The 21,262-nt window shown below is 37.4% G+C and overlaps 2 protein-coding genes across 2 annotated transcripts; one reads left to right on the top strand and one right to left on the bottom strand.

Moving 5' to 3' along the window:
• Positions 1-638: 638 nt before the first annotated feature.
• LOC139942578 (uncharacterized) lies at positions 639-2,633 on the bottom strand. The gene has a single exon (XM_071939435.1). It carries the CDS (start codon positions 2,631-2,633, stop codon positions 639-641), a length of 1,995 nt encoding a protein of 664 aa, XP_071795536.1.
• A 7,739-nt stretch (positions 2,634-10,372) lies between these two features.
• On the top strand, positions 10,373-16,413 carry LOC139943024 (uncharacterized). The gene is made up of 2 exons (XM_071939836.1): positions 10,373-10,416; positions 13,786-16,413. Exon 2 carries the CDS (start codon positions 13,806-13,808, stop codon positions 16,050-16,052), a length of 2,247 nt encoding a protein of 748 aa, XP_071795937.1. The 5' UTR covers positions 10,373-10,416; positions 13,786-13,805; the 3' UTR covers positions 16,053-16,413.
• Positions 16,414-21,262: the final 4,849 nt, after the last annotated feature.

Raw genomic sequence — 21,262 nt, forward strand, 5'->3', positions numbered from 1 at the left:
GGTGTGAATTTTTGGGAGTGAAGTCCTGACCATTGGTGAAACCTGAATCATGTGACGTATGATTGAACTGTTGGGAAGTTTAGTCGGTTTGACTCTGGTTTAGTTTAGCTCTGATCAATTTTTCTCGTATGTTTTGGCATTTTCTGTATGCAATGAAGGGGGATCCGGAAAGATTCACGAAAATGTTTCGTTGCGTTGTATCGTAGACCAGTGTTTTTTGATTGCTTGGTTAAGAGCACCATGGTTGCTGCCTTTATCATTTGTTTATTACAACAACAGGTTGTCCATGTTTAGATAATTGTAATTAAGTGCACCCAACAAAGCACTTAACCTTGCAAGGTTTGTTTGTTAATGTTTACATTGGTTTACAGATGCTTGCGTGTATTACGAATCGAAACTGAAAATGTGTGGTTTAAAGTATTTTAAACACGTGTGAAGGAGGCACCCTAGAGTTCTCGATGATTTAAATTACATCTCTGAAGTTAAAACTGTACGCAAACTTGTTTTAAACTTGTAAGGAATAACACCACCAGTTACTTCAATTAATAAAGATTCACAAATACCTCAGACAGTTTCGCTATTGCTACTGGTGGAGAGCGCGTCTTGTGGGGGTGTAAATGCCTTCTTGGTTATTACACTCACACGCGATGCAATATCTTGACTGATTTCAAATCAGCCACGATGAGGTCGCCGGTTGGAGAAAAAGTCATGCCTAGAGGTTTGTTCAAGCCACGTGCTACACAGCCGATGTGCTCACCTGATGGATCGTAATGATGTATCTCACAAAAGTCATCACCATCATCATCATCATCACCATCACCATCACCATCACCATCACCATCACCATCATCGCATAAGATACACGCATATATATCCCCAGCACCATCACAACACACATCGTTAGGCTTTACAGGTTTGCCGTCAATGGAGGTGCTGATATTGAACACCTCGTTTCCCATGAAATCCACACAAACTAGTTTCGACTCATCGCGGTTTGTAAAGATCAGTAGTTCCTTGCTGTTAACAGACATAAACCTTGGACTGCCGATGACGCCAATACCATCATGATGTATTATGGAAATGCTGGATCCATCCTTGTTATGAAGATATATTACCTTTCTCTCACAGTCAGCCACTGCAATACGATCTTTCTTGTCAACAGCAATACCAGCGAGTATACTATCTGACTGCCCCTCGACTTGATTCCGTGATGGTCTGAACTTACGAATAAATCGCAGTTCGCTATCATAAACCTTTACATCCTGTCCGTCAGTAACCAGAAGCAGGTCATCAGAGGTCACCGCAACACCGGCAGGGTCTTGTAGTTGTCCATCTTCTGTTCTACTTTGCACACCTTGAGATTTGTAACTGCCACTCGATGTAAATTTTGATAATATCCGCCGTTCCAAATCAGTAACGATGATGTCATCGTTGCTTAAACAAGTAACGTCCCATGCAACTTTGAATACCCCCTCACCTTTCCCTTTTTTACCAAACTCTGTCTTCACCTCCCACTTCTCTTCATCTAGTATTTCACCGATATCCGCATCAGAGATGACATCATGACCTTTGAACCCGATGAATGACTTGCTATGTTGCACTGTTTGAAACTGGAGCTCTTTGTGGAATGTCAAGTTGTGCATGACCTTTGGCTTGAGGTCCAGCAGCTCAAAGTCATCAGCATGTTGCATCAAGTCGTTGACTGAAGCTACTATCTGCTCTGCACGGCTCATCTTATCGCTATTGCTGATTTGTAATCTGCCGAATTCCTCACCTCTTTCTTTACCAATTTGAGTTATTTTGTCTTGAAGGAGGCGAGATGCTTTGCTGATTTTGGCAATTTCCTTTTCCTCCTTAGCCACAATATCTCGAAGAGCCTGGTCGACCATGGTCTGTAATCTTTGCTGTGAGTGTTTGATAGAGTCATCAACTTTTTGAAATTGCTTGCGACATTCATCAAACTTCATAAAAGCCTCTTCAACAGCTAGACGATACGATCGAATGGAATCATTGATTTCAGAAAGGTTGTGGTCGCACGATCGGTGATCGAGCACCGCACATTTAGGACACACGAGTAAATCACACGTTTCACAGTAAAAACACAGTTCCTGATCAGTGTGTTTCCGGCATTTTGGAGAGCAAGTTTTTGTCTTGTCTCTGGATCCCTCATTTGAAGACCCGGCTGCATTCACGACTCGATGATGCCTGTTCAATTTTATTTTGGCGTGGTATTCCAAACAAATCTTGCAAAAATTCGCATCACAGTCAACACACCGTGAGACGGCATCAAGACCTTCGTCGCATCCTTCGCAAATCGACACAAGAGGATTAATGTCCACCTCGGGACTATTCGGGTTGATGACGTCATCAATAAGCGAGCTCAAAAGAAAGCAGTTGAGAAGAGCCGATGGTCCCTTAGCTGGGATTGAAGTTTTCTCTCTACACACTGGGCAAATGATGAAACGCGTCTTTGGATCATGTTTGTTTACAAGTTCCTGAAGACATTTTAAGCAGAAGCTGTGCTGGCAGTCCAGGATTTTCGGATCGATGAACCGAGTCAAGCAGATTGGGCATTCGATGTGTACATGTCTAATCTTGCCAGTGGTCTCAGTGTGAACGGCAGCTTCGGACATCTTGGTGAGACTGGGCTGTCCTGTTATACGAATAAAAACAAATGTGTCATTTTCATTAAATCATCCAGTCAATGATATTTGGACACTTGGTGGCAGCAGACTTACTAGTTGCAGAGCATTGATCTATGTTATAATGACTATTGAGAGCGGTTTGGGTGCGTTCATTGAGGTCACCACGGACGTCATTTGGAAACACCTACAACTGTGCATACAATCCTTTTTTTTCTGCCGACATTATTTAGCAAAATTGCCTGCCCGTGCGGCAATAAACTGCAATAACATATACTAACCAGTTTATGGAAAGAAATTCCATCTATTGTTCACGATTGTTTGTTTTATGGAAAAACACTGGTGAAATAAAACAAAAACAAACTTCATTATCAGATAAAATAACACTTTGAATTAAATTCCATCATCATACCCCAAAAAATAACAAACTGTCTTATTGTATTATGTAAGTTCTATGTTTATAATTAATTCGGTATTATAACCATTCATTATTAATCTACTTTGCGACCCCAATATAGCATGTCTGCCTACACATAACTATGTGCTTTGCAAATGGGAGAAAACAATTGTCCCCACTCTTCAAAGTGTTCCGCCTACGTTTCTCTCAAAAATATATTAACATATCATTTTCAGTACGATGGATCGGTAATTTTGTCGTCCAAATAGTTGCTAACAATATTGTTTGCCTATTTGAATGTATTGTAATCGTTTGGAAAATGTAGGTAATATTTTTAATTTTTTACTCCTAGTTTGGATACATTTCATTTCAAAATATGGTATTGTTTATGATTATCGCCTAAGACATCTAGCAGTTATATCCACACAAGGAGAATAATTTACCATTGGAACGCATAACATTTTGTGGGATTTGTTGCCTTAGGACGAGCGGGTTGGTCTTGGGAGGGCGTTTGAGACCCGTTTGTTATGGAATGCTTTGCGGTTTGCGGTTGGATGGATGGTTTGGGAGTGGATAATGGTGGTCCGTGCAGGCATGCCTCGGGGTTGTATCTTGTTTTTTTGTATGCGTCGTGAGCTGGCGTGCTCTGCCATTTTGCGAGTAAAAATTTTGACTCCGCGGAGTGGCCGACCGTGTTTGTTTGCGACGTGGGGGAAGACCGTGCAGTTTCGGGGGGTGTTTGTGTGGATTATTCTGCTCTACTCTCGAATTGTCTATCCGGCCGCATGCAGTTTAAAGTGGGGGACGATCTCGGGCGCTTTTTGGTGATCAACTCGACCGATCTGGGGCAACATGTCTCGTTAATGTGTTTCTGTCACAAATGCGTTGCCTGTGTGTTTATACATCAATATTTGTTATTTCATTTTTTAATTTAATAGTAATGTTTTTAATGACTATTTTGTAAACTGTGCATTTCGGCTTTTTAACCGCTGTATTGCAGTGTTTTAATAAATAAACCATGAATAATAATAACATGAGAAATGTGTCTGTCAGTACCAAATTTAAATATTGTTAGGATAAAAATTGCAATATGATTTGTTTCTTAATAGCAGTACTTCAGAGTGAAAAGTTCTTCTAAAATACACCATACTAACCAAAATTGGGGTGTTCCTCTTTAAAATGATACCACTTTTGCAATGATGACATTTTGCTTAAATTGGCTACATGAATGACAATGAGGTTAAGTCACAATTCAAATGTGCCAAAATTACCGTTATCTGTACTAAACAGTCAATAGGTAATGATCAATAATCAAACCGGTCAATCTTCAAAACCATGAATGGTTTACACAAAGATTTGCACCAGTGAAAACACCACACACAATTACCCCCCCCCCCCCCCCCATCACTTGAAAAACACCTTGTTTGGGTATTTGCAAGACTGGTTTCTGAACTTCTTGTCTAACTATGGATTAAGATCAGTAAAGTTGCCTTGCTTGCTTGAATTACAGTGTCATTATTTGTTCATACAGTAACACAATTATGCAAATTTTTGCACATTTGATTTGTGAATTTTGTCTATGTCCCACTCATGTGGCCAATTTCAGCAACATGTCATCATTGCAAATGTGGTATCATTTTAAAGTAATACACTCCAGATTCGCATTGGTATATAACTTAATACAATGAGAGTGATAAATAATAAAAAATATACTTGATTGAAAACAAAGTTTCCTGAATGATAATGAGCAGTTAAGTTCACAATGTCCGAGCTGTCATTTATAGGACAGCAAATACCCTAGTGAAACACAGTCTTACCTGTAGCTGTAGATGTTACTTTAATTAGCACACTTCGTACAGTTGATCTTCTTTGATTAACTCACTGATAGCCGGCAAACGAAATACAAAATGACGTTGAATTGGCACAACAACAGTTCCTGTCTTTAGCAAACCCCACCTTTTCATATACAGTGCATGTATCGGGGAAACGCCCTTGCACAATGGTAGTTTCACACCGCTGGAAAAACCCAAATGCAAACCCTATTTGCATATGAAAGTACAGTGCGTAGGCTTACATGTTTGGATAAACACTCGTGAGCAACTGGAAAAACGCACACATATTATTTTGTAGAGTCCAATGGTACCAGTATTGGTAGTGCGTTCTAATGTTTCCATTTGACATCAACTGATTTTAAAGGCAGTGGACACTATTGGTAATTAGTCAAAATAATTAATAGCATAAAACCTTACTTGGTAACGAGTAATGGGGGGAGGTTGGTAGTATAAAACATTGTGAGAAACGGCTCCCTCTGAAGTGGAGTAGTTTTCGAGAAAGAAGTAATTTTTCACGAATTTGATTTCGAGACCTCAAGTTTAGAATTTGAGGTCCCGAAATCAAGCATCTGAAAGCACGTAACTTCGTGTGACAATGGTGCTTTGTTCTTTCATAGTTATCTGGCAACTCCGACGACCAATCAAGCTAAAAATTTCACAGGTTTTGTATTGTATGCTTATGTTGAGATACAGCAAGTGAGAAGCATGGTCTTTGACGATTGTTTATTTTCATGTTTTCGCCTCTTTAAACAATCCAGGTGCTTTACATTAAATTTAAAAGTAAAAAGAAAACAGTCAGCTAATATACAATAAATTAGAGAATGGAGAGACAAATAAGGCCTACATCATTGAAAAGACTAACAACAAAACAGAATACGTCACACATCACAACATCATGAACTGTTTGCAAGACCATGAAATTCCTTGAAATGAATACAATACTGGGTGTTTGTATACAGCATTGTTGTTATGCAAAAAACTGTTTACACTTGACTGACGATAATATAAGCACAGTCCTGTCATGTTTGAAGTTCATGGTAAATGTAAAAAATAAGCAACGGAGTCAGCTTTCTGTCTTATTTGATGATTGTTCTTTAATCAGAGTTTAATCAGTTCAGTATAATCAGGAAGGTAAATCAGGAACGGTTGATTGGTAGAATTCAGGCTAATTGGATCACTTAGTATGATGGCTGGGCAATTACATGTAGTTCAGTAGGTGGTTGTAGTAAGATCCATTCATTTATTAAAGAAAGATAGGGATTAGGAAATTAATAATGCAAAACAACTAATAAGAGCGATTGGCAAATAATTGGAAAGGGCGACAATAAATTATTCCCATATTTAATTCACGTATCAAAATGACGTATATTATTTCTGACAACTAGAAATGTGGGACTGGTTTTGGCTGAAAATACACGATAACTACACAACAGTATGAATGAATAACAATCTTTATCAATTCTATTAAACAATTACAGACTGGGTTTGTCGAAACATAAATAGATTAATCAATAAGTTAACTTTGATTAGGGAAAAACTCACCATCCGATTTTAACCTTTACAATTTTCTGACATTCACGTTCATTAACCTGGTAAGTCTGAAGCCACCCATTGTCCAGAAATTTCCTTATTATGCACATAGATCATATAGGAAAACCAATTACATAGGTAACATATTTATATACTGTCCCACTAATATACTAACCTACAGTTTCAAACTGACCAATTACGTACTGGAAAGATCCTTACACAACATCGTCCGTGATTTAGACTTGAGCCACAAACTTTCCAGTCAATTGAAATCAGACCTTTTCATTATAAAACATTTTATTAGTATTCGTCCTCGGGATAATTTAAACTCAGAACTATTTGTAACGCTACACTCTCAATAACACATCATCCAATAATGTGAATCTATACCCAACAACTACCCCAACTATAATCCGCTATATCCGGTCAAAACAAGGGCAGCGACGGTTTTTTACACTGCCGTTTAAAACCGGCAGGGTCGAATTGCCGTGTGATGGCCTTTAGCGCACGGCAACGACCCTGCAAGGTTTTAAACTGACGTTTAAGAACGAGTCACTCCTCTTTTATTCCCATTCATGAATGCGCGCTTAGTACACTGTAAAGAAAAATGGGTAATAGGGTGTTAAGTAAAACTATTCCAACATATTTTTGTCATTTTTAAACACATTTAATGGTCAACTTTTCTGTTGAGTAAGGTAAGGCTTGGCCAATGTTCGTACGAAATTGAGTCATTAAAGTTTGGTAATCTTTACACAACAAAAGGGTACATAGTGCTTGCTTCAATCGGCTTTCTAGATGTTGGGTATAAAATCAGCCATAAGCCCACCAGTTGGTTACTTTGACATGATTGAGTGCGCTAAATCATCAACAATTTAGCAGACTAGACTGGTCCCCTGTCATCTAAGTGTGACGTCAGGGCTACAGTCACGATGTCATGTTCGCGCATAATTATATGGAGAACTGTACCAGACATTCTCAGGTAATACAAGAGGACAATGGAGATGACAAGACCGTATGATATAATTTAGAAATAAAAACATTAAACTTGGTTCACACTACATCACATCGTGTGTGTGACACTGACAGTTAACTCGTGAGTCGAATAGGCCTAGCCTGCCCTAGGCGTAGAGTTAAAGTAAGATTAAATTTACAACTCGTTGAGTTTTTTTTTGCAAATTGGTTCTTAAAAGTATGGTGTGTCTTTTTTGTCTTGTTTGTTGTTGAATATTTAGTTCTTTTGTATGTGTATGTGTGTTTTTTTTTTTTTTTTTTTTTTTTTTTTTTTTTTTTTAAATTGTTGTCATGGTTGTTAAAATTTCCAGCAGACAACTTGCCATAACTTAAGTTAAAGGAACACGTTGCCTTGGATCGGACGAGTTGGTATATAAAAAGCGTTTGTAACCGTTTTTTATAAAATGCATATGGTTGTAAAGATGTTTTAAAAGTAGAATACAATGATCCACACAAGTTTGCCTCGAAATTGCGTGGTTTCCTTTTACTGTGCGAACTAACACGGTCGGCCATTTATGGGAGTCAAACATTTGACTCCCATAAATGGCTGACCGTGTTAGTCGACGAGGTAAAAGGAAAACCGTGCATTTTCGAGACACGTTTGTGTGGATCATTGTATTATACTTTTACAACATTTTTCTACCCATATGCATTTTATAAAAAACGGTTTCAAACGTTTTTCAAAGACCAACTCGACCGATCCAAGGAAACGTGTTCGTTTAAGCCTGACTATCCAACTTTTGAGCAACGTTTAACAGACTAACGTTCAACTTTTAGGCAAAAGGCCTGGTTTCTACCAATAGTTGGGCTATTGTAGTATGCGTATTACCCAATGTTTGAGAGCGATATTTTTTTAATAAAATTTGGGCAATGTCAACACCCATCATGCCCAACCCATCATAAGTAGGGTTCCTGCAAAAGTAATACTAGTGGGCAAACAACATTGCATGACATGTCATTTACGCAAATCTAAGTTGAATTTTAATTTAAATATGCCAAATTAAATCATGCCCAACTTTTGAGCAGGGTTCCTGCAAAAGTATTACTCGTTGGGCGAACAAACCTTGCATGCCATCTAATTTTTGTGCAACTTCAGGTTGAAGTTTACTTTTAACAAACTGTCCTTGTTTTTAAATTGTCTTATGTGTAGTGTTTGTTTCACTTAGCAGTAAATACGTTGGCACTATATATGTTGCCACTGGTTTTCTTGTAGTTTGTGTACATGAACTTGCAGTTTTGCACTGTGTGCACATACATTATTTTTACTGTGGCTTTCTGAACATGGGCAGTGACTGTATTTTGGGACTCAAACATCGTAGCGCCTGCCTAGAAAATTGTTAGTCTAGTTCCAAGTCAACATGGTCATTGAGACTTTGTGTTTTTTAAATATATTTCTTACCATTTTAAATGGTTAAATGATTTACAATTTAGGACTTACTAGGCACCATTGACAGCACATAGTTACTAACATGTCTGTGTTCCAGTGTGTCAGATGATCCCTTTGGTAAATTTTAAGTTTACATGCCTCATACTAAATTAGAACAATTACATTAAATCACTAAGACATGTTATAGTCCACAACAAAAACATTGTTTTGGCAGAGGAGTTTTTGAGGTTTGAAAAGAACAAGACACATATTACTTACGCAGCAGTTTTCATCAACCCAGCACTTGAGAAAATTTTTCTTTATGTATTTATACTTGTGTAAAATAGTAAAACATTCTGGGTAGAACATTTAGTATGTTATGTTTTATTCATTTTCCTCACAGACAATGCAATAGATATGGAAGCTTTGGATGGAGCTGCTAAGAGAAGAGTGCTTAAGAGTCAGTTCAGGTAAATAATTGACATAGTTGCTCACGGTCAAAAAATGAATTTTTGTTTATATACTTTGTGGGTGGAAGGGCCTTGGGGTGCAAGTAAACAAAATTGCATTTTCAATTCTATATATAGCCCGTTGCCATGGTTACGGCTCATTTTGTTTTTTGGCCATTTTAGGCCGATTTTGGGGTCTGAAAAACTGGTTTTTAGCTCATATTTACAACTCAACCCCACCAAAATATTCTTTTTTTTTTACCGTGGACACGTATGTCGATATTATGTGAAAAGACCCTTAAAAAGGATTTTGTTCACGTTTTGGGGAAAAAAGTCTAGTTTTGAGGCAGTACTGTCACAACAGGATACAATTGCCCAAGTTTTTGACACCAGATATGGAAAGACAAATGTTGGCCCTAATCACAGCCGAAAGGAAAATTTTCTGAGACCACTGGCAAGTTGACATTTTGGGGTCCAAAAAAGGGTAAAAATGTCGATTTTGCAAGTTCTAAAAACATACTGTAATGCATGATGCAAAAATAGCACAAGGGTGATATTTAAAGCAATAATTTGTTTTCTCAAGGAAGGCCAAGGATGATACTTTGTAGTGATATAAAAAGTTTTTTGAAATAATGTTGCATTTTGGTGGGGTGGAGTTGTAAATATGAGCTAAAAACCAGTTTTTCAAACCCTAAAATCGGCCAAAAATAACAAAAAAACAAAATGAGCCGTAACCATGGCAACGGGCTATATATAGAATTGAAAATGCAATTTTGTTTATTTGCACCCCAAGGCCCTTCCACTCACAAAGTATAAAAAAAAAACATTGTTTGACCGTGAGCAACTATGTCAATTATTTACCTGAACTGACTCTTAATGAATAGATATAACAAAGGGATTAAATGAATATTATTTAAAGTAGATTATCTGGAGGTTAAAATAATATTGATGTGTTTGTATTTATTAAGTTACTGCAAGTGCAGCAACTCCTGATCCCAAAGAGAAGAAAGAGACAGCTGAAGATGAACTTGAAAAGGTTCAGTGGCTAAAGGACAACTGTGCACCTTCTACCAAAGTCAACGAGTACATTTCATTGACATCAAAGCACAGGGCAGAATGGGTGAAGGATAAGGAGAGAACTGTTGCAGAAATCTTGGAGGAGTCCCCCAGGCTGCTTGCTATTGGGATGGTAGGTTCCTACCAAGTATAATGGGACAGTACATATTGTTACCTATGTAATTAGTTTTCCTCTATGATATATATGTGCATAATGAGGGAATTTCTGGACAATTGGTGGTTTCAGATTTGCCAGGTTAATGAACGTGAATGTCAGGCAATTGTGTTGTAAAAACCTCACGTTTTCAGCATGCGTGAGGGCGCCGAAAAGTTGCTCTCGCGTGCAGTTTAGACTAGGTTAAAATCGGATGGTGAGTTTTTCCCCAATCAAAGTTAACTCATTAGTTAATATACATATGTTTTGATAAAACCCAGTCTGTAATTGTTTATTAGAATTGATAAAGATTGTTCATACTATTGTGTAGTTATCGTGTATTTCCAGCCAACACCAGTCCCAAATTTCTAGTTGTCGGAAATAATATACGTCATTTTGATACGTGAATCAAATATGGGAATAATTTATTGTCGCCCTTTCCAATTATCTGCCAATCGCTCTTATTAGTTGTTTTGCAGTATTAATTTCCTAATCCCTATCTTTTCTTAAATAAATGAATGAAACTTACTACATCCACCTACTGAACTACATGTAAATGCCCAGCATTCATACCAAGTGATCCAATTAGCCTGAATTCTAGCAATCAACAATTCCTGATTTACCTTCCTGGTTATACTGAACTGATTAAACTCTGATTAAAGAACAATCATCAAATAAAACAGAAAGTTGACTCCGTTTGTTATTTTGTTCATTTACCATGAACTACAAACACGACAGGACTGTACCTATATTTTCGCCAGTCAAGTGTGAACAGTTTTTGCATAACAACAATGCTGTATACAAATACCCAGTCTTTTGTCCGTTTCAGGGAATGTCATGGTCATGCATATACAGTTTATGATGTTGTGATGTGTGACGTATATTCTTTTTTTTTCTTTTCTTTTTTTTAAGTCTTTCCAATTTGGCAGGCTCTCTTTGCCTCTCCATTCTCTAATGTGTTGTATTTTTGATGACTGAAAATGTTTTACTTTTATTGAGGGCAATCTTTAATATACTGTAAAACACTTCGATTGTTAAAAGAGGCGTGGATTTCACAATGAGTTAAGACTAGCCATACGTTTTTAGTATCTCCTAAGACTAGTCCTAAGTTTGGACTAGTCCTAACTTTTTGTGAAATCGACCCCTGATTTGTCGATAACATGACATTAAACAATCATCATCTGAGAATTTTCGTACGTTGTTCAATACCAAATACGGAAGTACATGTTTGTATAGTTTACACTTGCATCGTTTTGCATATGGTTTATGTTGGGATCAAATGTTAAATTGACTGTCGAATCAGTTGATGTCAAATGGAAACATTATCACGCACTACCAATCCTGGTACCATTGGACGCTACAAATATTAGTGTGTTTTTCCAGTTGCGCATGAGTGTTTATCCAAACATGTAAGCCTACGCACTGTACTTTCATATGCAAATAGGGTTTGCAATTGGGTTTTTCCAGCGGTGTGAAACTACCATTGTGCAAGGGCGTTTGGCCGATATATGCACTGTATATGTAACTGTTGTTGTCCCATTCCAATGTCATTTTGTATTTTGTTTGCCGGCTATCAGTGAGTTAAGCAAAGAAGATCAACTTTGTTAAGTGTGTTAATTAAAGTGGCATCTACAGCTACAGGTAAGACTGTGTTTCATTAGGGTATTTGCTGTCCTAAATGACAGCACGGACATTGTGAACTATGTGATCATGATTTAGTACATAAGAACCAGTATTTTATTTTATTTTATTTTTTATTTTATTTTTTTTTTTTGGGGGGGGCGGGCTGATCATCCTTACTCGCAGCTTAGAGCTGAATTGCGAAGGACGCGGCTACAACGTGTTCTAGAAGCAGGCATGCAATGGCGCATCTGGCTGCCAGTCACATCAACTCGTTATGGCCACGGAGCACAGCCAATATCGATTTTTTTTCCCCGAGCCGAATCGAACCCGGGGGTCACCTTGATGAGAGGCGAGCGCTTTACGCACAAGCCAATCATGTCACCCATGTGCATATATACTGCCACACTACCCTTAATGTGGTTTTGGTCCTCCTTGGTCACAACCTACATAGTCGGTGAGACGAATGATTGAGGCAACATTCCCAAATCCAAACTTAGATAAATGCTGACCAGATTGACCCTAAAAACCAACAACGCTGACTCGGGTATGTGTAAATGATGGATGCAAGTTTACTGTGGAAACATTAACCGTTTAAATGTTGATGCTAAACATTGTTACTGCTTGTTTGTTTAACAAAGTAAATGTGTCCTTTTATATACGTTTAGTAAAGACTGAATATCAATTACATTGCAATATTACTTGAAATATATGTAATACAGCTTTGGTTAGTATGGTGTATTTTAGAAGAACTTTTCACTCTGAAGTACTTCAATTATGAAACAAATCACATTGCAATTTTTATCCTAACAATATTTATATTTGGTACTGACAGACACGTTTTTCATGTTATGCGTTCCAATGGTAAATTATTCTCCTTGCGTGGATATAACTGCTACAAATCTTAGGCAATAATCAGAAACAATACCACATTTTGAAATGAAATGTGTACATGTAGTTTTATAGAGTTATCCAAACTAGGAGTAAAACAAAAAAATACCTACATATTCCAAACGATTACAATTCATTCAAAGAGGCAAACATTATTGTTAGCAACTATTTGGACGACAAAATTACCGATCCACTGTACTGAAAATGGTATGTTGATATATTTTTTAGAGCAACGTCGGCGGAACGCTTTGAAGAATGTGGACAATTGTTTTCTCCCATTTGCAAAGCATAGATTTATATAAAGGCAGACATGCTATGTTGGGTTCGCAAAGTAGATCAAGAAATAATGGTAACAATATCGAATTAATTATACATATCAAACTTACATAATAAAATAAGACAGTTTGTTAATATTTGGGGGTTTGATGATGGAATTTAATTCAACGATTTATTGTATCATACAATGAAAGTTTGTTTTTGTTTTGTTTCACCAGTGTTTTTTTATTTCTTCACCCGCTGTAGGTACATTAAAAACAAAAAGTTTTTTTAGCCTTAAAATCTTATAAAACAAACAATCGCGAACAATAGATGGAATTTCTTTCCACAACCATGTTAGTATATGTTATTGCAGTTTATTGCCACACGGGCAGGCACTTTGCTAAATAATGTCGGCTAAAAAACAGGATTGGTTGGTGTTTTCAAATGGCGTCCGCTCTCCAGTCATTATAACATATATCACTGCTCTACACCTAGTAAGCCTGCTGCCACCAAGTGTCCAAAAGTCATTGACTGGATGATTTAATGAAAATGAAACATTTGTTTGTATTCGTATAACAGGACAGCCCAGTCTCACCAAGATGGCCGAAGCTGCACTTCACACTGCGACCACTTGCAAGATTAGACATGTACACATCGAATGCCCAATCTGCTTGACTCGGTTTATCGATCCGAAAATCCTGGACTGCCAGCACAGCTTCTGCTTAAAATGTCTTCAGGAACTTGTAGACAAACAGGATTCGAAGACGGATTTCATCCTTTGCCCAGTGTGTAGAGAGAAAACTTCAATCCCAGCTAAGGGACCATCGGCTCTTCTCAACTGCTTTCTTTTGAGCTCGCTTATTGATGACGTCATCAATCCGAATAGTCCCGAGGTGGACATTAACCCTCTTGTCTCGATTTGCGAAGGATGCGACGAAGGTCTTGAAGCCGTCTCACGGTGTATTGACTGTGATGCGAACTTTTGCAAGATTTGTTTGGAATACCACGCCAAAATAAAATTGAACAGGCATCATCGAGTCGTTAATGCAGCCGGGTCGTCAAATGAGGGATCCAGAAACCAGAAAAAAACTTGCTCTCCAAAATGCCGGAAACACACTGACCAGGAACTTTGTTTTTACTGTGAAACGTGTGACTTACTTGTTTGTCTCAAATGTGTGGTATTTGATCACAGAGCGCAAAACCACAAACTAACTGAAATCAAAGACTCCATTCGTACTTATCGTCAAGCTGTTGAAGAGGCATTGATGAGATTTGATGAATGTCGCAAGCAATTTCAAAAAGTAGATGACTTTATCAAACACTCACAGCATAGATTACAGCTCATGGTCGACCGGGCTCTTCAAGATATTGTGGCTAAGGAGGAAGAGGAAGTCGAGAAAATTAGAAAAGCATCTCGCCTCCTTCAAGAAAGAGTCACTCAAATCAGCATAGAGAGAGGTGGGGAATTCGGCAGCAAGCAGAGCATCAACAGCGATAAAATGAGCCGTGCAGAGCAGATCGTAGCTTCAGTCAACGACTTGATGCAACATGCTGATGACTTTGAGCTACTGGACCTCAAGCTAAAGGTTATGCACAACTTGACATTCCACAATGAGCTCAAGTTTCAAACAGTGCAGCATAGCAAGTCATTCATCTGGTTCAAAGGTCATGATGTCGTCACTGATGCGGATATCGGTGAAATACTAGAGGAAGAGAAGTGGGAGGTGAAGACAGAGTTTGGTAAAGAAGGTGAAGGTGAGGGGGAGTTCAAGTTTACATGGGACGTTGCTTGTTTAAGCAACGATGACATCGTCGTTACTGATTCTGAGCGGCAAATATTATCCACATTTACATCGAATGGTAGTTACAAATCTCAAGGTGTGCAAAGTAGAACAGAAGATGGACAACTAGAAGACCCTGGCGGTGTTGCGGTGACATCTGATGACCTGCTTCTGGTTACAGACGGAGAGGATGTAAAGGTTTATGATAGAGAACTACGATATATTCGCAAGTTCAGACCCTCACAGAACGAAGTCGAGGGGCAGTCAGAGAGTTTACTCGTTAGTATTGCTGTTGACAAGAAAGATCGTATTGCAGTGTATGACTTTGGGAGAAAGGTAATATCTCTTCATAACAAGGATGGATCCACCATTTCCACAATACATCATGATGATAGTGGCGATAGTGGCTATCCAAGCTTTATATCTGTTAACAGCAAGGAGCAACTGATCTTTACAAACCTTCTCGAGTCGAAACTAGTTTGTGTGGATTTCATGGGAAACGAGGTGTTTAATATAAGCACCTCCCTTGACGGCAAACCTATATTTTCTACTGGTGTGTGTTGTGATGATGCTGGAGATATATATGCGTGTATCGTACGCAAAAATGGTGATGGTGATGTCGATGGTGATGGTGATGGTGATGGTGATGGTGATGGTGATGGTGATGGTGATGGTGATGGTGGTGGTGGTGGTGATGGTGATGGTGATGGTGATGGCGATGGTGATGGTGATGGTGATGGTGATGGCGATGGTGATGTTGATGGCGATGGCGATGATGTTGGTGGTGGTGGTGGTGGTGGTGATGGTGTTGGTGATGGTGATGGTGATGGTGATGGTGATGGTGATGGTGATGGTGATGGTGATGGTGATGGTGATGGTGATGGTGATGGTGATGGTGATGGTGATGGTGATGGTATTTGTGAGATACATCATTACGATGCATCAGGTGAGCACATCGGCTGTGTAGCTCGTGGCTTGCACTGTCCTCTAGGCATGACGTTTACTCCGACCGGTGACCTCATCGTGGCTGCTCTGCTCTCGGTAAAGATATTGCATCGAGTGTAAGTGTCGATGACGTCATGGTCGTAAAATGTACAATAATATTGATGACAATGTAAATTTGCAACTTTTAAAGTTGAAAGACACTGGACACTATTATTTGACGTATCTCAACATTATGCATAACATAACAAACCTGTAAAAAATGAGCTCAATTGGTAGTTGAAGTTGCAATATAACTATGAAAGAAAAAAAACCACCTTGTCACACGAAGTTGTGTGCTTTTAGATGCTTGATTTCGAGACCTTTAAACTCTAAATCTGAGGTCTCGAAGTGAAATTCGTGGAAATTTACTTCTTTCTCGAAAAGTACTCCACTTCAGAGGGAGCCGTTTCTCACAATGTGTTATACTATCAACCTCTCCCCATTACTCGGTACCAAGTAAGATTTTATGCAAATAATTTGTTTGAGTAATTACAAATAAATAGTGTCCACTGCCTTTAAATGAAGTTTGGAGCTGTAATATTACGGATATATTTTTGATTGTCGATTAATGTAAATGAAGCTATCCTTTTTTGTTTAACCTCAACCGAATGTATACCATCATTGTGTTGTTAGCAGATAAGTTGTTGTTTTAATCCTCTATACAATTATTAAACTTTAATTAACTTGTGTCATTTAAAGCTTTTGTAAAGAAGAGTTAAGAATGCGGCTCACGAACAAGTTACCAGGAAACAAGTCTTAAAATACGCATGTTACATCGTGATTTGGCTTGGCGCGGTATAGTCTGGTATGGTAAGTTTTTTTGCTACTTTAAATGGTTAATAATAACCTTGAAAAATTACCTTGCTTCATGAGTTACTGCTTTTCAACTCACCATTACCCTTTTAGTATTTTAAGGCTGAACATTAAGGTAACCTTTTTATCTGATCATTATTCAGATAAGAACGGCTGATGTCGTTCTATAATAGATTAATACGAGTTTGCGTACAGTTTTAATTTCAGAGGTGCCAACTAAACCATCGAGAGCTCTCGGGTGCCACCGTGAGACCTAATTAAAATACTTAACCGACACATGTTTAGCTTCAATTTGTAATACACGTTGACAATATCAAACACTTGTAAACTGCATTTCCAATGTACTAATTGGAGTAATTTGAGAGGTGTTGATTCTAACATTGTTTAATCAGATAGTTCAAGTTACTGTTCATGGTTAAGTGCTGTTGGCCGAATGTGGTATTTGTCTTGTTTCCGCCGTCAAATTTGTATTATTCTGTATGTAAAAGAAAATTTACATAATTCAAAAGCTTCTGTATTTATTCGCTAAAGTTCTGTTTACCCTTAATAAATACAAATGCATTAATACAAGTTATTTTAACTAAAAATATAAACTCTAACCCAGAGGGTGGGTGGGTCTAGGCGCTGCCGAAGCTTAAAACGTTGTCGAAATATTTTGAATGTTCTTGTGCTCAGCTAAGACATTCCAAAAGCAGTTTATGCAATTTAGTCCAGATCAACAGAGGGCGCTCGCTTTTGCAGTAGCTGGGTTAGAGTCCGTAATTTGCATGCAAAGCCAGATATGCCTACCAGTTTGGATCATTGTGATAAAGAAAACCTGTGGTATTTGAAACCGTTGGATTGAATTTAATTGTGTATAAATGAAAATGTATACAATAACACTAACCTGTTGAAAATTTCATGGCAAAAGATGGTTGCGGTTTTGAGTCATCGCCGATAATCCGGCCCATTGCCACAAGAAAATGTGGCTAATAAATACACAAGATCTGAGTTCAACTTCAAAAAATCGAGATTCGGGCCATAAATCTTATCAGTTAGTACGTACCAAGAATACTTCGAATTTAAATGTCTCTTAAATGTGTTGAACACTATGAAAGCTACTGTAATCTTCTAAATCATTTTTTTTTTTTTTAAATTGATTGTCAGAAATATTAGCAAAGTAAGTGTTCCCTTGGAGTTTTGTTTTATAAAATAAACGTCAACGTAAAACACTATTTTAGTCACCAACAAGTGACCGGTTATAACGGGTTATTGTTTTTAAAGGCAACTTTTTGTAAAGAACAACAATAAATTGATGGGATATTATTGAGAGTATAGCGTTACAAATAGTTAAGAGTTTAAATTAGCCCGATGTCGAATACTATCGTATGTATATTTATAAAATGTCCCGACAACGAAAATGTTTGATTTCGACTGGCTGGAAGTTATTGGCCCTTTTCCAAATAAGGATCGTTTTAGTTCGTGACATTTGTCAGTTTTAAACGGTACGTTACTCAATGGAACAAGCGAGCTTTAACTGCGCGTTTTGCGAGCAAACCCGTGAACGTAAACGTCAACAAACTTGTGTTGTTTCTAGGTGACGTCATGACGTCACCACTTAGGACTTATATAGTTGTGAGTCATATTGACTTGCAGTTAATTTACTCGCATACTTTCTTTATTGGGTCAGATTATCACTAGAAATTCAATTTTCCACTGTTAATGATAACATAACAAAATTGTTGACACAAACTGTTTTTGTTATCAAGTTTATATTGTAAGCAGAATTTCAATTTAGCTTTTAGATTTGGTGTACGATTTGGTTTGGTATCGCTCTTTAGAAATCGGCAACACCTTGTAAATAAATTAGGTTATTGTGCTATGTAAAATGAGTCGGTTCATAACTACATAAATTGACGGGAAAACAAAAATATCGAGGCGCCTTGAGCGTCAATGAGTGGCGGACACAAGCCCGCCCCCCAAAAAAAAAAAAATAAATAAATAAATAAATAAATAAAAACAAAAATAAAAATAAAAAAATACAAAGGAAGTTATACCAAAAAGAAATAAAAAAAAAATAATATTAATAATAACGCTAATAACAAGTATATAAAAAAAAAAAAAAAGCCAAATTGACGGTCAAAGATTGTGTTCACCCTAAAGCTCAAGCAAGACAAGAGGGTTTCGGTTTTTAGGTCGCACCGATAGTTACGATTGGGCCGCTATTTGGACCAAACTAAACATGAACAATATTATGGACGCCATATAAGACATTCGTTTCAGACGTTATCACATGATTTTTGCAACCCGAGATAAACTTAATCGAATGGAAATCACAGCTAAAGTAGAATGTTAATTCTGTAAGTCCGATACCAAAATGGTCGAACATTTGTTTTTAAACTGTAACAAGATGGTTTAACCCTGGTTGTACATATAATCTTTATTTAGAAAACAAACTGGCTGCTGTTTATTTTGTCTAAGCGATTGTACTAGATTTGTTTGTATGAATTTGTCATTTGTATCTAAGATAATTGTCAGCATAATGAACAATGTTATTAATTGGAGAACCCGGTGCAATCTAGTCCTCAATGAGGACGAAGTTTTCACGAATAATATTATCAAGATCGATAAAGAAGCCCTCAGATCATGTTTACTAAGGGAGACAAATTCATGTGTGTCCTCAATGAAGACCAGACTCCAAAATTGACGTTTTGATATAAATCGAAATTGTTCATCTTTTCAGTTACTGTCCTTTACGTTCGTTTAAGTTTAACGTTTCCTTGCATAAATTTGCTTTTATGATATTTTGTTGTCTTGTTGTTTGATATGTAATATCACTTTTGTTCATTGTCTATTAATTACCCTATTGTATCATCAATGTACTTAATGTATTGATCTAACAGTAAATGTGTTAATGTTCCATTTTGTTTACACTGGTGATGAATAAACGGAGTCTTAGAGCTGTATTCAGAGCTGTAATAGGGCGACATCATCAAAAATGCTCTAATAGGGCGATAGTTGTGTATATGAAAAAACAAATGCTTTATAGACATGTTTTTATGAAATTAATGATTTAATAAATCATTGGTTTGGGAAACAACTTTTTGGAGGTCGCCCAATTATTTGTTATACAACTTGTGCTGCAATTGGGCGACACTAATATTTGTCGCCCTGTTCTAGCTTTGTTTTATGGCGTACGTGAATATTCAAGAACAATTCGTCACTGGAGGCTGAAGTGGGGTTTCATTTACGTAGAAGAGAAGGGGGTCAAACACCGCTATATCATTATGTTCTTACCTAATAAACATGTAGGTGATTGTTATTAGTTGCTTTGTAAAACGCCACAATAAGGCGACAGTTATTATTTGTCATGTAAAACACCATAATAGGGCGACAGTAGTTCTTTGTCATGTGAATCACTGAAACCTGCATGATGGCATATAGTACTTTTGTTTCAAAAGGTTTACATTTCTTCAAACAAAAGAGATCTTGAAATGATAATTCTTTTTTTTCTGATTATCCCATAAAACATGGTGTCGCCTTATTGCAGCACTTTTGTATCACATGAAATAATAACAGCGCGGAATTTGCATTCCCACCGCCGTCTATCTAACTCATCAAAATCCCAAAAAGTGTTTTATTTCAACTTAAAAGATGTCCCTCTATCTTCTAATTGGTCAGTTGTGTACATTGAGAAAATTGTTTTGAAGGATAGGCATAATGAATATAATAGGGCGACAGTTAGGTGTCGCCCAATTATTTAATGTCGCCCTATTATAGCATACAATTATACGCATAAAGTGTCGCCCTATTGTGGCTAATGATGATGATGATGATGATGATGATGATGATGATGATGATGATGATGATGATGATGATGATGATGATGATGATGATGATGATGATGATGATGATGATGATGATGATGATGATGATGATGATGATGATGATGATGATGATGATGATGATGATGATGATGATGATGATGATGATGATGATGATGATGATGATGATGATGATGATGATGATGATGACGACGATGATACAACATATATTATATATACATAAAACAAAGAATCTGAAAAATACAATAATTAAATAGAAAATTAAAGCCATTGTTGAATCTGATATATCCCCAGTCGAAGCCAGTGTTTTAGGGAATCTTGTTCTGTAGATTCTGTCCCACATAATATGAGGATTTAACATGAGTTTGGAATATGAAACAAACGAGGGCGCAATCAGAATGTCCTGCAACACTGGCATAGCTGAAGTAGTTCACCCAACGTATATATATCTTCTTTGTGTAAGTTTACCTCAGTAAATTCAGTCGTCAATAAACCAGTCAATTCGCAAGAATAATTAAGTAACAACGATTGTTTGCGTGTACATAACTGTTGTCTCTAAAAGTATCCGCGAACCAAAATGCACAGACGACCTCATCAGTTATGAGTGGGGTTTGCCCTACGATATTTCGCAAGCAAAACTGGAAAACATGAATT

This window comes from Asterias amurensis, chromosome 10 (genome assembly GCF_032118995.1).
Source record: "Asterias amurensis chromosome 10, ASM3211899v1".
In the NCBI taxonomy this organism is placed as follows: domain Eukaryota; kingdom Metazoa; phylum Echinodermata; class Asteroidea; order Forcipulatida; family Asteriidae; genus Asterias; species Asterias amurensis.